This window comes from Lepisosteus platostomus, chromosome 7 (assembly GCF_059453375.1).
Source record: "Lepisosteus platostomus isolate fLepPlt1 chromosome 7, fLepPlt1.hap1, whole genome shotgun sequence".
Taxonomy (NCBI): Eukaryota; Metazoa; Chordata; class Actinopteri; order Semionotiformes; family Lepisosteidae; genus Lepisosteus; species Lepisosteus platostomus.
In genome coordinates this window covers 29,739,038-29,757,215 of record NC_142617.1, presented here as the reverse complement: position 1 = coordinate 29,757,215, position 18,178 = coordinate 29,739,038, and the positions used below count along the sequence as shown (strand labels likewise).

Genomic DNA, 18,178 nt, shown 5'->3' with positions numbered 1-18,178 from the left:
CATTAAAAATATTAACTCCATCATGTGCCCCACCCAAATTGAGTTCCCAGTTCAGAAAGAACATTTTCAATTTATACAAATCTATTGGGATGATTAGCAGCTTCAACCTGATTCCTGCTTCTTACCACAACCCAGTTCAATTGCAGCACAAAGTTCTTACCATCTTTTTGCTCTTGTCCTCCTAGAAGTGTGAGGTTTTGCTCTTTTCAGTCACTTCTGATACAATACAAGTATCATCTTAACCCTTAACCCCCATCCTAGTTATTTCATCTCCCATCTACACATTATGAAATTAATATGCCTCTCCAGGGTACTCAGTTCAGAAGTTATGCTGTGCATATCCCAATACTGAATGCTGACAACTTTAAAACAGGTACAAGTAATCATTCAAGGCATTTTGTTCATTATGAGCTTAATTCTGTCATCCACCCTCAGGAAGTTTTTGTACATACATTATTCCCTCAACTAGGTGAGCCTCACCAAATACTTTATATTATTAATATATTAATTTCTATCTAACATCTGTTAGTATCTGACCAAACTACTAAAATGGAATTATAACAAATTATAATAGAAATTCAGGTGAAAAGTTAAATCATAATCTCACACTTGCCGATGTATACAGTGCCTTCAGAAATGAGTCAGACCCCTCCACTTTTTCCACACTTTGTTGCGTTGTAGACTTATTTCAAAATGGATTTAATTGGTTTTTTTTTTTGCTATCAATCGACACACAATACCCCAAAATTACAAAGTAAAAACCCATTTTTAGGAATTTTTGCTAATTTATTAAAAATAAACTGAAATCTCCCATTTACATAAATATTCAGACCCTTTATTCAGTACTTTGTAGGACCACCTTTAGCAGTGATTACAGCTGCAAGGTTGTGTGTGCTCTGGAGCAGGTTTTCTTCAAGGACCTCTCTGTATTTGGCTCTGTTCATCTTTCCCTCAATCCTGACCAGTTTCCCAGTCCCTGCCACTGAGAAGTATCCCCACATCATGATGCTGCCACCAACATGCTTCACCGTAGTGATGATATTAGCCAGGTGATGAGTGGTACCTGGTTTTCGTCAGATATGATGTTCAATTTTTGTCTCATCAGACCAGAGAATCTTTTTCCTCATGCTCTCAGAGTCCTTTAAGTGCCTTTTGGCAAACTCCAGGCGGGCTGTCATATGCCTTTTACTCAGGAGTGGCTTCCGTTTAGCCACTCTACCATAGAGACCTGATTGATGGAGTGCTGCAGAGATGGTTGTCCTTCCTGCAGGGTCTCCCATCTTTACACAGGACCTCTAAAGCGCTGTTAGAGTGACCATTGGGATCTTGGTCACCTCCCTGACCAAGGTCTTTCTTGCCTAAATACCCAATTTGGCCAGATGGCCAGCCCAAGGAAGAGTCTTGGTGGTTCCAAATTTCTTCCATTTGACAATGATGGAGGCCACTGTGCTCCTGGGAATCTTCAATGCATTACCAATTTTTTTATACCCTTTTCCAGATCTATGCATCCTTTCTCGGAGGTCTACGGAGTGTTCCTGGACTTCGTGGCTTGATTTTTACTCCGCCATGCACTGTGAACTTTGGGACCTTATAAAGACAGGTGTATGCCTTTCTAAATCATGTCCAATCAAGTGAATTTGTCACAGGTGGATTACAATCAAGTTCTAGAGACATCTCAAAGATGATCAAAAGAAATAAGATGCATCTGAGCTCAATTTGGAGTGCCATAGTAAAGGGCTTGAACAGTTATGTAAATGGGAGATTTCAGTTTTTTATTTTTAATAAATTTGCAAAAACTCACTTTTTCATTTTCAGGTGTTGTGTATTGATTGATGGCAAAAAAGAATTAATTCAATCAATTTTGAAATAAGTCTACAACACAACAAAGTGTGGAAAAAGTTGTCTGAATACTTTCTGAAGGCACTGTATGTCTCGCACCCAGGACTTCCTTTTGTGTCTCATTCTTGCATCCAACATGCCTTCCATTCCACACCCTTGCGACAAAGTCCCTAACTTACTCAATTTATACAAATCTATTGGGATGATTAGCAGCTTCAACCTGATTCCTGCTTCTTACCACAACCCAGTTCAATTGCAGCACAAAGTTCTTACCATCTTTTTGCTCTTGTCCTCCTAGAAGTGTGAGGTTTTGCTCTTTTCAGTCACTTCTGATACAATACAAGTATCATCTTAACCCTTAACCCCCATCCTAGTTATTTCATCTCCCATCTACACATTATGAAATTAATATGCCTCTCCAGGGTACTCAGTTCAGAAGTTATGCTGTGCATATCCCAATACTGAATGCTGACAACTTTAAAACAGGTACAAGTAATCATTCAAGGCATTTTGTTCATTATGAGCTTAATTCTGTCATCCACCCTCAGGAAGTTTTTGTACATACATTATTCCCTCAACTAGGTGAGCCTCACCAAATACTTTATATTATTAATATATTAATTTCTATCTAACATCTGTTAGTATCTGACCAAACTACTAAAATGGAATTATAACAAATTATAATAGAAATTCAGGTGAAAAGTTAAATCATAATCTCACACTTGCCGATGTATACAGTGCCTTCAGAAATGAGTCAGACCCCTCCACTTTTTCCACACTTTGTTGCGTTGTAGACTTATTTCAAAATGGATTTAATTGGTTTTTTTTTTTGCTATCAATCGACACACAATACCCCAAAATTACAAAGTAAAAACCCATTTTTAGGAATTTTTGCTAATTTATTAAAAATAAACTGAAATCTCCCATTTACATAAATATTCAGACCCTTTATTCAGTACTTTGTAGGACCACCTTTAGCAGTGATTACAGCTGCAAGGTTGTGTGTGCTCTGGAGCAGGTTTTCTTCAAGGACCTCTCTGTATTTGGCTCTGTTCATCTTTCCCTCAATCCTGACCAGTTTCCCAGTCCCTGCCACTGAGAAGTATCCCCACATCATGATGCTGCCACCAACATGCTTCACCGTAGTGATGATATTAGCCAGGTGATGAGTGGTACCTGGTTTTCGTCAGATATGATGTTCAATTTTTGTCTCATCAGACCAGAGAATCTTTTTCCTCATGCTCTCAGAGTCCTTTAAGTGCCTTTTGGCAAACTCCAGGCAGGCTGTCATATGCCTTTTACTCAGGAGTGGCTTCCGTTTAGCCACTCTACCATAGAGACCTGATTGATGGAGTGCTGCAGAGATGGTTGTCCTTCCTGCAGGGTCTCCCATCTTTACACAGGACCTCTAAAGCGCTGTTAGAGTGACCATTGGGATCTTGGTCACCTCCCTGACCAAGGTCTTTCTTGCCTAAATACCCAATTTGGCCAGATGGCCAGCCCAAGGAAGAGTCTTGGTGGTTCCAAATTTCTTCCATTTGACAATGATGGAGGCCACTGTGCTCCTGGGAATCTTCAATGCATTACCAATTTTTTTATACCCTTTTCCAGATCTATGCATCCTTTCTCGGAGGTCTACGGAGTGTTCCTGGACTTCGTGGCTTGATTTTTACTCCGCCATGCACTGTGAACTTTGGGACCTTATAAAGACAGGTGTATGCCTTTCTAAATCATGTCCAATCAAGTGAATTTGTCACAGGTGGATTACAATCAAGTTCTAGAGACATCTCAAAGATGATCAAAAGAAATAAGATGCATCTGAGCTCAATTTGGAGTGTCATAGTAAAGGGCTTGAACAGTTATGTAAATGGGAGATTTCAGTTTTTTATTTTTAATAAATTTGCAAAAACTCACTTTTTCATTTTCAGGTGTTGTGTATTGATTGATGGCAAAAAAGAATTAATTCAATCAATTTTGAAATAAGTCTACAACACAACAAAGTGTGGAAAAAGTTGTCTGAATATTTTCTGAAGGCACTGTATGTCTCGCACCCAGGACTTCCTTTTGTGTCTCATTCTTGCATCCAACATGCCTTCCATTCCACACCCTTGCGACAAAGTCCCTAACTTACTCCTCACAGTAAGTAAGGGAGGATCTGGTCAGCCTAGAAAAGGCCACCATTCTCTTAGCGAGGCGAGCCTCACTAAATACTTTTTACATATTTGTCTCTCTTGCATTCATTATGATCTAACCAAATTTCTGAATAGGTCTTTAGTAGACTGAGGCATATATTATAAAATTTGCCTTTAATTTTCTCCACACATTCCCCTCAGTCTTGACAAGCTTCCTAGTCCATTCTGATGAGAAGCACCACTATAATTTAATACTGCTACCATGCTTGAAAGTAGGGATGATGTAGACTAGGTGATGCAGTGTGATGGATTTGTACCAGATGTAACACTTTGTATGTTTACCAGAAGATTTATTTTTTTTCTTGTTTGATCACAAACCCCTTTGCTACATGCTTGCCATGTTACTTAAAAGCTTTGTCACTTTAAACACCATGTATGACTTTGATTGTTATACAGGGAGCCTTTGTAGAGTGACTGGGATATTGTTGACTCAGATATTTTTTTCATCTCAGCCATTGCAGATCTTTCAAAGCTACCATTGAGGTGGATGCTTAATTTGGAGGGACAGCCTGATTTAGACAGTATCTGGGTGACTTCCACTTCTTAATGATCAACTTAACCATGCCCAAATAGATAACTGTATTAAGGGTGTTTGACATGTTTACCTTTCTTCTAATCTGTACCTTCATACAACTTTATCAATTAGTTGTTTTGAAAAGGCCTTGATTTTCATGGTTGAATCTTAACATTCCTACTTGACTGAAGGACTTTACTAAGATAAATGTATTTATTCTCACTTCATGTGAACCAATGTTATTTCATACAGATGAGACCAACTAATCATGACTTTTCCATTTTTCATCCACATTTCTTAAGTATTTACTTCTTTCTTTTTGTTTTATCCCTTTGTTGGAGTAAATGGTGGCATGGGGGCACAATGAATAGCATTTCTGCCTCTAAAAGCTGGGTCCCTGGGTTCGATACTGGTCCTTGACTGCTATCTGTGTGGAGTTTGTATGTTCATGTGGGTTTAATCTGTTTTTTTTATGTCCAAAAGCATATTGGGAGGTTAATTGGCTTTTGGGATAATTGGCCCTAGGTGTGAATGTGTGACTGTGCGTGCCATGTGAGGGACTGGTGTCCCACCCAGGATGTATCTTGATATGTGCTCATTGCTTGCCAGGATAGGCTCTAGCGACCCCACGACCCTGTACTAGATAAAGTGGTTGTAAAATGCATGGATGTTTGGACTAGGTTATGTCTATAAAAATATTAATTTCTAACATGCCATGACCGCAAAGTGTAAAATGACAAAACATAAAAAATTTGCACGAGTCCAAATACTTTTGCAAGGCTAGGTACCCACTTTGTCTTGCTCACGAATCATCTCACCTTTTTTCTTTTTGGGGGCCATTTTTGTCTTCTTCTTAGACTCAGTTTCTTTGTCTGGTTTCTTTTTCTTCACTTTCTTTCCATCTTATTTGAACAACAAAGGTGAAAAAACAAGAATAAGGTGTGAATTGACATTCAAATTGAACCTACAGTACATTTATGTATAACCAGGTTAGCTTCATAAATACATTAATCAATCAAGCTAGAGTAGGAGTAAGGTGAGGGAGAACGTGTCTGTATTTTCCTGAACTTTATAAATAAATTTGATTAGATAGGAGTTACCCAATTAGCAGGCAGTTATGATCAGGCAGTAATGTTACTCTAAAACATAGCTAACAAAATGGAGATTAATGTAACATTAGTGGATATACACTGTTCAAAAGTCTTGGAAAAGAAAGAAAAGGGAGAGATTCAGCACCGTACATCAAAAAGCATATTCAGGTTCAGGAACTAAAGCTAGAGGAATCAGGAATTTCTAAATCTTTATGGGTCAAGACCATCAAAAACATTCTAAAGATATAGTGTAGTTTGTATAGAACTTGCAAACAATGAAGACTGAATGAGCAAATAGAGGTGTTTTGAAGTATATTATGAAACTGCATTGAGATTGACAATGATTCTTCAGAATAGTGAAACACGAACCAGAGGACACAAGTGGAAACCATGTACAGTACATTTATAGTGCATTTAAAGAAGAGAACAGATTGCAATTACATGAAAAAAACTTCCAAAACATTTTGTTGAAGGCAATACCTTGGCTTCTTTCAAGAAACTGCTAGATGAGATGCTTGGATGAGTTAGATACTAATTACCAAATTGCCTCCTTGCATTTGTAATCAAAATAGATCCCTGTGAAACACCACATGTATTATTAGTCATTTCTGATGAGGTTCTCCCAAGGAAACAAAATAGTCTTTGTAAAATGTGATCTAAATCGACTAGAATAGTTGGCAATGAACAATCCTTTCTCTAAAGGATTACATTACTACCATTAATGAAACAAATATTTAATTCCTGTCTTTTCAAGAACTCTTGCTAAAGTGCTAGAATTGATATAGATCGAAAGTTATCTTGAATATCAAGCTGGAGAGCCCACACGGCCATCCTGAATTGGGAATTCTCCACAATTTAAAAAAAAGTTAAAGACTAGTCTTACTTGCAGTCTTACTTACTTAAAATGTGGTAACACATTGTGGAGAATTCCCTGTCTTTTTAAACAAGTGTTGTATACAACAAGTTTGGTACTTGGCCAGATCATATTCAAATTAAATACTACAAAAGACTTTTTTCAAATAGTTTCCAATAAGCAACAGTGAGATACATCTGTACTAATTGTTTCAATGCTGTCACTGTTAGTGCAGTATAGACCTTACTTTTTGTTGGGGTGCTCTCCTCTCCACCAGACAGGTCTTCACTCTTCTTTGACTTAGTTTTCTTGGGTTTTGCATCAGTGCCATTATACTGCACCATGACAGGCTCCTGTCTCTTCTTTTTTGCTTTCTGATTTGAGAGAGCACCCTGTGTAAGAAGTGCAAAAAGAAAGCATTAAATACTGAGCTAATGAAGGAAATATTCACAACAAGTGAAAACGTAGGCCAAGAGTCTAGGTATTCTTTTCTTTTAAATATCTTTTTTCTTTAAGTCTCTTTTAAAAGTCGGTCTCATTAGCATAAAACCATTCTCATTGATATCCTTGGTATCTGAATTTTGTTATGCAGACCATGCCAATTTCCAGATTAAATGAAATAATTGTTCACATTTTTTTCTGAATGTTCCATTCATTATGTGAATAGGTCTGAAATTCAGTTGGCCAGAAATTTTTTTGAAGATTTTACTGAATTTTTAATCTATAAAAGCAGAGAAATTATTAAATCCAATCTGCTGTGAATTCAGATCTATGCAAAATCAAATGGATTATCAATCTAAAGTTATTAAAAGCAAGAACAATAATGACAGTGAAGAAATGCTCAGAACAAATGTGAGATGTACATTACAAAATACAGAGGATAAAAATGAAAACATCTCACCATCAGGAGTCATGTGGCAGAGAAAGCAACAGAAAGGAAAAAGGGTGAAAAGCACACAAAAAAGATTCAACAATATAACATGACATTTCTAGTACAAATTAAAGGCAGTCAAAATTTCATAACAGACATTTAAATGATAGAAAATCTATGTGCAAGCAACAAATAACAATAGTAAAGCACCCAACTGGAAATTAAGCTTGATGTAAATCTAATCATTACAAATGTGTGTGAACTTTGTTATTTTTAAATGAAATGTTTAACATATATGTACAAAACATCTACATAAATATTTCCATTATTTTTCTATTTTGAGGTTATAAATAAAGCTTTCACCACATTCTTTGATGAAATTTAATGTCTATGATTAAGAATGTTTTCATGTAATGTTTTCTTGCTGAAATGAGAGACAAAACATTTCAAAAACATATGATTCAGTTTTCCATTTAGCACTTTTTATTACATTTATTCATGTGTTCATTTAAAACACATAGTAAACAAAATGTATTTTTAAATAATTTGTGAAATATAAATCAATTTGTTATTCTGTTAAATACATTTGTGTTTTTCACATAATTTCCCCATGACATTTTGTTTTTCTTAAACTACACTGCAATAAAACACTAACTAAAATGCAGGTAAGAAACTGAAAAACATCAATGTCTGGAAGATTGTCTAACTCAATTTTACAAAATGGAAAAAAAAAAACAAAAACAAAAAAATGGAAGATCAGATGCCCCCCCCCCCAAAAAAAAACAAACAAAAAATCTGAAGCTACAAAAAGATCAGAAATGTATTTGCCACCAAAAATAAAAACTATTTTAGAATGATCTTCCCAGTTTTGTCAAGTTAAACATTCTGCAGACACTCCACTTGTCTATTTCAGGTTTCACTGAACAAATAAGCAGGATTCTTTGTCAAAGAATTAACAGGGCTTACAGGAAGCAAAATGTCAGGTTTAATCAACACAGCTTACTTCTAGAAGTTAACCTAAAAGGCTCTGTGAATTATCAACATAAACTCCTTATGCAACTTGCCCTCCTAGTCTAGAATGTAAGACAAACAAAATTTTCCATGTGTCAATTTTGTTCTGGCAAAAACTGCATTGAGCACATCAGAATGTTAAGCAAAGGTTGAGAAGTGACAATATATGTACAGTATGTCATTAATAAATATTTGAATAGAATGAAATGTGAAAATAACCAACCTCTGCTCTTGAGGTCTATGTTAAGGCTAAACACCATAATTAAAGCAGGACCCTATACGGCATGTGCCAATGTCCAGGTAGCAAACAAATCCAAAAAGAGAGAAATCCAAAAGTCAAAGAATAAGGTCAAAAGGCCAGAAGACTAGGGGAAGTGAAAACACATGGTGAGTGCAACTGAGCAAGCAGCAAACTGTTAAACGAGAGACTCCAATACCAAGCAAGGTGTTGTGGGAACTGAGGGTTTAAATGGTGAATGGAACAGATGAGTAGAATTAATGAGGTAATGAAGAGGAATTAGTGACAGGTGTGGTGCATGGTTGTAACAGACTATGGATATATATAAAGTGCCTTGCAAAAATATTCAGCTGTGAGTGTTTTTGGATAAGTATAAACTTTCACAGCAGAATGGTGCAATTTTTACCCAATTTTCTTCTATAGTTTGTGTCAAGTTATAATAATAATAATAATAAACTTTATTTTATATAGCGCCTTTAAAGGTGGCTTCTCAAAGCGCTTTACAGGATGACAATAACAATAAATAAGAAGACTACAACAATAAATAAGAAAATTTCACAAGACAGGACACAATTATAATTACAACAATACAACAATAACAATAGAGGAGACCGTGGAAGATGGTATTAAGAAGAGCAGAGGGGTGAAGAATGGAACCAGTTAAGTAAAGGCTTTTCTGAAAAGGAGGGTTTTGAGTCTGGATTTGAAGGAGTTTAGAGAAGGTGACTCTCTAATATCCTTGGGCAAGGAGTTCCAGAGCTTGGGGGCATAGCAGGAGAAGGCCCTGTCGCCCATACAATGTAGACGGGCTTGGGGGACAGTAAGGAGGGCAGAATTTGAAGAGCGGAGGTTGCGAGGTGGGGAGTAGGGCGATAAAAGTTCAGACAGGTATTGAGGTGCCAAGCCATGTAAAGCCTTGTAGGTGAGCATGAGGATTTTAAAGTCTACGCGGAATTTGACCGGAAGCCAGTGCAAGGACTCCAGGATAGGAGTAATGTGAACACTTGCACTAGATCTGGTCAGGATTCTGGCTGCTGAATTTTGGACATACTGCAGCTTGTTCAGAGTAGATTTAGATACCCCAGGGAGCAGAGCATTGCAGTAGTCAATTCGAGAGAATACAAATATGTTGATCAGCTTTTCAGCCACAGTTAATGATAGCATAGGGCGTAGTCTTGCGATATTTCTAAGGTGAAAAAAAGATGTTTTGACAGTATGCTGTACATGTGGGTCGAATGTTAAGCCAGAATCGAATATAACCCCAAGGTTTTTCAATTTTGATTGGAGCTCAAGTACAGAGCCAACTACAGACAGGGTTACAGGACTGGCTTTACGAAGTTGATGGGGGGTACCAATAAGCATGACTTCAGTCTTGTCACAGTTAAGATGAAGGAAGTTTTGAGTCATCCAAATTTTTATGTCAGAGATGCAATTAGATAGAATAGAGACAGCCACATCAGTGTCGGGTTTGGTATGGATGTATATTTGAGTATCGTCAGCGTAAAAATGAAAGCTGAGGCCATGTGATCTTAAAAGCTGACCAAGTGGGAACATGTAAATGCTGAAGAGCAAGGGGCCCAGTATTGAGCCCTGAGGGACACCAGACTTGACAAGACCAATTTCAGACCTGTACCCATTGAGAGAGACAAAGTGACAGCGATCAGTGAGGTAAGACTTAAACCATTTGAGGGCAGTGTCAGAGACTCCAAACACAGTCTCGAGACGAGAAAGCAAGATGTTATGGTCAACAGTGTCAAAGGCAGCACTGAGATCAAGAAGGATGAGTATGGAAAGAGAACCAGAATCAGAAGCTATTAGGAGATCGTTGGTGACTTTGACTAGGGCGGTTTCTGTGCTGTGAAGTTGACGGAAGCCAGATTGGAGGGGTTCGAAAAGGTTGTTTGTCATGAGGTGGTTATGTAACTGAAGTGTGACAGCACGTTCTAGAATTTTAGAGAGAAAGGGTAAGTTGGAGATGGGGCGAAAGTTGTTAAGATTGTCGAGAGCCATGTTAGGCTTCTTTGGCACTGGGGTAATAGCAGCAGTTTTGAGGACCGTTGGTACAATGCCGGTGCTCAAGGATTCATGTATTATATTGAGGACAATGGGACAGAGAGAAGAGAAACAGGACTGGAATAAAGTGGTGGGAATGGGATCTAAAATAGATGTGGTGGGTTTCATGCGCGTAACTAGTTTGTTTAGGGATGCTGAGTCAAGAAGAGAGAAGCTGGAGAGACGGGAACCAGAGAAGTTGGATGAGGAGGGAGGAGGTGTGGAAATTATATCCGTAGTGGAGAGAATGTGATGCCGGATGTTGTCAATCTTAGAACTAAAGAAATCTAAGAATGTGTTGCAAAGTTGTGATGAGGCAGGTTATGTGGTGGGGCAGTTTGGCTTGAGCAGTCTGTTGATGGTGGAGAAAAGATGTCTGGGATTGTTTTGGTGATTTTCAATGATGTGAGAGAAGTAGGTGGATCTAACAGTTGATTGGTTATCATTGACAAACAACAATTTACAAATCTTGCCATAGATATTTTATTGGGTTCAAATCAGTACTTTGACTGTGACTAAAGGAGATTCGCTTTATTCTTGTTAAACCACAAGTAAAGCTTACGTAATGAAGTGTTTGTTCTATGGAACAGTGAAATTTTGGCCCAGTTTTAGGTCTTGAGCAGACTGAAGGATTTTCTTCTTTATTTGCCTGTACGTTGCTCCATACACATTTCCACTCAGTTTTGTGTTAATGAGAAGCATCCTCATAACATAATACTGCTACCACAACACCAGTAGGGATGGCTTTTACTCAGTGATGTACTGTGATGGGTTTGCACTAGATGTACAATTTTTAATTTAGACCAAAATGATTCAATTTTGTTTTGTGTGATCACAAAACCTTTGTTACATGTTGGCAGTTTCATTTAAATTCCTGTAGAGCATTAATTATTATTTTCCCTTTTCATACAGGCTGACTTTTTGCAGTGATCAGGACATTGTAAACTCAGGGACATTCATTTTCCTTCATTGAATAATTGAATCATTGAACGTTGAAGCTTTGACCTTAAGATGACATCCTTGCATAACCTCTCAGTTTGGATGGACACCACATATCCAGATCAGAAACTGTGGGTAAATGTCGAGATACGTGCCAAACTTAAAGCTAGGACTGCTGCTTTCAATTCTGGCGATAAGGATAAATGCAAAAAATCGAGATACGACCTCAGGAAAGCTATCAAAATAGCTAAATACAACTACAGAGTAAAATTAGAGTCATATCATCACGGTTGCAACACATGGAACATGAAGTGGTATGTGCACCATTACAGACTACAAAACGCAACCCAGCTGTATCGCACAAGAGTCTGCCTCTCTTCCTGATGAGCTAAATTCATTCTACGCTCAGTTTGAGGTCAGTAACGCAGATCCAGTCAGGAAGATTCCAGAAATCTAAGACGGAAACCCACCGGTCATATCCAGAGCGGATGTGTGTAAAGTTTTTAAAAAGACCAATCCTCGCAAGGCTCCTGGCCCTGATGCTATCCCTGGCCGAGTTCTGAAGGCATGCGTAGCCCAGCTGGTACATGTCTTCTTGGACATATTCACTCTCTCTCTAGCTCAGTCTATAGTTCCCTCCTGCTTTAAGATAACCACCATTGTCCACCATTGCCTGAATGACTACCGCCCTGTTGCACTCACATCAGTTATCATGAAGTGCTTCGAGCGGTTGGTCAAAGCATACATCACCTCCTCACTGCCTGACACCCTAGACCCACTGCAATTTGCGTATCACCAGAACAGGTCAACAGGAAATGCTATTGCCACTGCCCTCCATACTGCCCTCTCACACCTGAATAAGAAAGGAACATATTTGAGAATGCTGTTTGTTGATTACAGCTCAGCATTCAATACCATAGTGCCCTCAAAGCTTGTCATCAAGCTCCAGGACCTGGGACTGAACACCTCCCTCTGTAATTGGATCCTGGACTTCTTGACGGAACGTCAGCAGGTGGTGAGGGTGGGCACCAACATATCCTCTACACTGGCTCTAAACACTGGAGCCCCCCAAGGCTGTGTGCTTAGCCCTGTCGCCTACTCCTTATTTACGCATGATTGTGTCAGCAGGCATAACTCAAACTCCATCATTAAGTTTGCGGACGATACAATAATCATCGGCCTGATCACAGATGGTGAAGAGTCTGTGTACAGGGAGGAGGTCGAAACTCTGGCACCATGGTGCCAGGAGGACAACCTCTCTCTGAACATCAGTAAGACTAAGGAGATAATTGTGGACTATAGGAAACACCAGGGAGGAGATCATACACCTATCTATATCAATGGGACTGCAGTGGAGAGGGTCAGCAGTTTTAAGTTCCTGGGAGTTAACATCTCAGAGGGCTTAACCTGGACCCACTACACCAACACCGTGGTCAAAACAGCACGGCAGCGCCTATTATTTCTCCGTAGGCTAAAGACATTTGGCATGCCATCACATATCCAGGCCAACTTCTACAGGTGCATTATTGAGAGCATCCTGACTGGTTGCATCACTGCCTGGCATGGGAGCTGCTCTGCCCGGGATCGCAAAATACTGCAGAGGGTGGTGAAGTCAGCGCAGCTCATTACCGGCTGTGAGCTACCAAACATCCAGGATATCTACTCAGCTAGATGTCTTAAGAAGGCCACGTCCATTCTCAAGGACCCCAGTTATCCCAGTCACAAACTGTTTTCTCTCCTACCGTCTGGTAAATGGGACCGAAGCATTTGGTCAAAGTCCAACAGATTACAGAACAGCTTCTACCTCCAGGCAATGAGACTGCTAAACAGCCAACCTGCAGCTCCTTAAGCAAATCACCTGTAATGGCTACATGGACATACAGTGTTAATTGTATTCACCATACTACACTACTTGGACATAATATACTGCATACACCATGGACACATAGCAACTCTATTCATATTGAGTTTTATTCAATTTCTATTACATTATTATATCTATTATTATGTAACCTTATTTTCATAACCTTAATTTTGTGATTTTTGTGAGCTTGCAGAAAAGACATTTCATTGCCAGCAACTACTGCTGCATGCTGTATTATTGTGCATTTGATAAATAAACTTCGATTTGATTTGACAGCTTTATTTAGGCAGTATCTGGCTGGTACAATACACCTTCCATTTCTTAATTATCAACTACTGTGCTCAAAGGGATATTCAATGACTTAAAAATTTTAATAATCTTTTCCTGTTTTGTACCATTCTACAAATTTATTCATAGAATAAATTAAAACTTAGTTGTTTTGAAAGCTGATTGGTCATCATGGTTAAAGGAGAACTGCAGTCCCAATTTCTCAGACTGGTTATTAAATCTTGGTAACAAAATAAATTTTGTTTGCAAATTTTGTCTCACCATGGGCAACAGCGAGTTTGTGAGAATTGTAATATAACATCTGCCCTGCTTGCTCAAAACTTAATCTCCAAATGACATTAATCCTTTTTTGGCTTTCTCAACTCACATACAGTATGTATTTTAGCCAATGCCTCATTGACAAGCCTTTGGCTGTGCAGAACATAGTCATCACACAAAAAACAGAGGATCAGATCAGGGTCAAACTACTTGCTTTTTGAGGGATATTCAACAAGCTAAGAGGTGGGTAATAAACAAAAGCACTGATGTTGGTCTAATCGACAAGTTTCTGGACAAGATTCATGAGTGATGTATAAATATAGATTGTGCTGCAGACATTTCACTCCAGAAATGTTCCAATGTGATCTGCATGCAGAGTTAACAAGTAAGTAGTATTTGTTAGCAAAACTGTCTTGAAGTCTATGTTGAATTCAATTCAATTGTGTTAATTCAAATCGGCAGTCTACATGAAGTATCTTAAATAAAAAAAACGTTGTTAATGTGTTAGTTTCATAAAATAACAGGGCCGTTTCATATTTCCGGATGTTTTGTTGCCTCGGTCTGAAATGCAGACAATGACGGCAATACATGCTATGCAGGTTTGTCTATTTTGTGATGTTAATTGGAGGTTTTACACATTACCATGTACTTTGTGCATTCACTGTGTTTTGAAATGAACTAATCAATGACGATGTTTTATAACCCTGAAATGTAAAAATAGTGTTGCAGTTTCCCTTTAAAACTTTGCTTGAAATTCACTACTTTTCAAGCAAAGATTTAAAGGGGAACTGCTCAGGAGTCAGTCAAACACAAACTGCTACATGAAACAGCTGGCTCCTTCCAGTACAGGGCTTGCATTGGATATAACAGTATATAAATATTAAATAGTAGTTGGCTACTTGGTCTCTGAAATCCAATGTGAATGTTCTATAGAAGCTGTAGAGTAGAACCTGGATCACAACAGCAACCTAAATAGAAGAGTTTAAGAGTGAGATTAGAATTTGACCTCCTCCTGGATGTCTGTTAACTGACAGATTTTAAAGAGTTTCATCTAATTATAATAAAGATGAAAGGAGCTGATGAATATAAGAGGCATAGTTAATGCTTGTTTTCTGTGGAGAATTTGAGGTTGAAGAACTGCTTATTCAAGAAGAGGTTGGAATGTGACTTCAGTCCTGGCTTGTAAACAGGAGGTAAACAGAATAAAGTTAAGGTCTTAGTAACAGTCAAGATAAGACTGAAACACAGAGTGCTAGAAACAATGCACACAGAGTTGATAGTAGCTGGCAATTGTTTATACAGTATGTTGGAAAGCATAAGTGTGAAATTAGAATTTGACCTCCTCCTGAACTTATGTTAAATAACACCATATATTGTGATATAGTTCTGTAAGATGAACAGTGAAATGTGCAGCAAATTCTGCTATAAAATGTTCTGTTCATAGCAGAACATCCCAAACTCAAAGTAGAAAAAGATTTCACACCAACTACTAAAGGTGAAAGAAAAATAATCAATTGAAAGCAGCATTTTGAATATTTCCTGAATCAAAAATCACCATTAACAGTATATTCATTTCCATCGTACAACACCAAAATATGGTTGAGTTGGAACTCATCACTCAAGATAAAGAAATTCATTACACAAACGAAGAACAAACCAGCAGGTGATAATTGAATGCCTGCTGAACTTTTTAGGTAAGGTGGACAGCAATTAGCAGAATGAATCCAAATAATTGTCAACATACAGTATGTACTGATGCATTTGTGAAGGACTTAAAAATGAATATTTACTGTATACATATTCTATTGTTAAAAATGCCCAATCAAACACTGAATTTTTCCAGCTAACATTCAAACCTTTCATTGACTTAATAATAAGAGTAATTTGAACTGTTTTTCCCAACTCTTAAACATGTTGGAGTTTTAACCATTGTAATTTGTAAGTGGAATAAATGACCTAATTTGTGAATAGAAACAAAATGCACATATTCAATTGAAGCAACTTCTTAGACCAAGTAAGGCCTTTCTTAAGAAGGTGGGATGGAATTAAAGCCAACAGGTGGGAACCACTGTCTGAAAAAAAGAGACCCAGTTTTCAACTAGTGATTTTGACAGCTCTCAAGAGGAAGGATCAGTTCACTCTGATCTCCTCACTATTTGAACACTTCAGGTTTAGTGGCGGCATGGTTAATCTTATTAAGAGTAAATCTTGTCTTTCTATTTATATTACCATCTCAAACAGTCACTGCTTACTACAGACCTAAACTGTTGGTGTATTGATTCGTTCTGGCTTACTGTATGTATCCCAAAAAATGTTTTTAAAAATTGTGATTGATGACAGTATAAATTCAACTGGGCATACCAGGCGGAAATGAATGGTATTGACTGGATACCAAATAATGTTTTGCACTTTTCTTTAACTTTAACTGTAACTTATTTAAAAAAAAAAATAAGTATGCTCTATTGTGTCTGTTATTTGAAAATCCATATTACCTGAAATACTGTTTTGTGTTTAAATACAGCAAAAACATTTGCTAAAATTCAAGATCTCAAGAGCATTACTGCTGTTTGGCACAATACTGCCTTGGTTTCATATATTATAAAATTGGAAATTTCCAAAATTTTATGTTTATGTTATGCATGTTATCACATTTTTCAGTGCACCCTAGTTCCAGCTTTCTTTAATTCGAAAGTAATGGAGTGTTCTCTTTCTCAAATTAAAAAGAAAATATAGAAACAATAAATAGGACCTTTTTAACTGCCAAATTTACATAAATAAAAAATAAAAATAAAATTTTACTGAGAAACACATGCATTTAATTTTACATTATATCAGTCAAAAAAGTTACGAAAAGTGTTCTGACATAACAAAAATGTGTATAGTGTTAGTACAAATTCTCAATGTAATGCACCAAAATATGATTAAAATCTCTAAAATAAATTAATACATAAAATATCAATAAAAGGCTGTGCTGGGCTCAGTATTTCTGAATCATATTCAGTCTATACATACCATGCAAAAACTTAAAACTATTTTTGTTTCCCTTTCCTCAGGAATAGATATACAGTAATAGATAAACCCGTGGCACAGACAACCACATTGCATCTCTATAGACTGTGGCAAAACAGAAGACTTTTAAAATGTGCTTTTATATCAGCTTATATACATTGCACTCCTATGTTAAGTATTTCTCAAATATTGTCTCATAAAGTTCTCAATTATTTTCTTTATCATATCGACAAAATGTGGAATCATTACGTTTTTATTAATTCAGCTTCTTCCTTCACCACCTGTACTTGCACAGGCATAATAAAGACTCACACAAACACTTTTCTACTAGGTCCACTTATCAATTCATACATTATGACACCTGTAGCACCTTAGGAGCATTAGCATCAATTAAATGAGTGAATTGTCTTTCACTGACGTCACAACAAGCCAGCATTCACCCAGCAGATCTCAGGGATTTTCTATTTTGCAGTAAACTGAGAAGATCCTGGCTCTATCTATGACCAAACAACCCTCTCAGTACCCAGCCTATTGCATTCCATGTACTTTGGAATTACAAGGTACAGCCAGCTAATTACATACTGTAGCTCAGACTGGAAGCATTATATGGATTTCAAAGACTCTTCAAACATTTATAGAGATTGTTTGTAATTGCTTTGCAAATCTTTTTCATATACAATCTGTAAACCACAAGACAAATGTAGTAAATAAGCATTAAATGCTATTTCAATTATTACAAACCTGTAATTATATAATTATATTTGGATTTCTTTACAACAATCAACCTCAAGTGAAGGAACATGCAACTTGATCACACTTATAAGTCAACTTACAACATTAAACAACATGTCCAGCAAATCTAAGTTTCCTGAAAATTAACATTAAAATTAACATTATTTTTTACTGTATATACCATAATCAGAAAGTCATAACCAGGTTAGTGTGGTTGAAACCTGTAGATAGCTGTAACATGGTGAAAGAATTTACAGCAATTTAAATCACAAAATCTCTTAAATCTCTAGTTATAGTGGGCAAATGACAAAATCACACATACACTCTGAACTGTTAAATATTTTAGTTAGGGTTTTAAAGTATTGGGTGTTAAGTTATGAAACAACTTCAAGACATAAACTCAGTCTTGGAATATTTTTTATGGGAT

At 37.2% G+C, this 18,178-nt stretch overlaps 1 protein-coding gene and 1 long non-coding RNA gene across 8 annotated transcripts in view; one reads left to right on the top strand and one right to left on the bottom strand.

The window, feature by feature from the left end:
- LOC148658504 (uncharacterized) overlaps nucleotides 1-18,178 on the top strand; it is a 340,797-nt gene that overhangs the window by 232,423 nt on the left and 90,196 nt on the right. The window lies entirely within an intron of this gene.
- The window catches only part of tulp1a (TUB like protein 1a), a 53,660-nt gene that overhangs the window by 28,828 nt on the left and 6,654 nt on the right, over nucleotides 1-18,178 (bottom strand). For 3 of the 7 annotated variants that reach the window (XM_088639782.1, XM_088639780.1, XM_088639784.1), the window contains 2 exons: nucleotides 6,737-6,881; nucleotides 5,364-5,447 (listed from right to left, as the gene is read on the bottom strand). In XM_088639782.1, the coding sequence (XP_088495908.1) occupies nucleotides 5,364-5,447; nucleotides 6,737-6,881 (229 nt within the window). Of the gene's footprint in view, nucleotides 1-5,363; nucleotides 5,448-6,116; nucleotides 6,212-6,736; nucleotides 6,882-7,390; nucleotides 7,481-18,178 lie in introns of those variants that run through there. The other 4 variants (XM_088639783.1, XM_088639785.1, XM_088639786.1 and 1 more) reach the window with 3 other exon arrangements.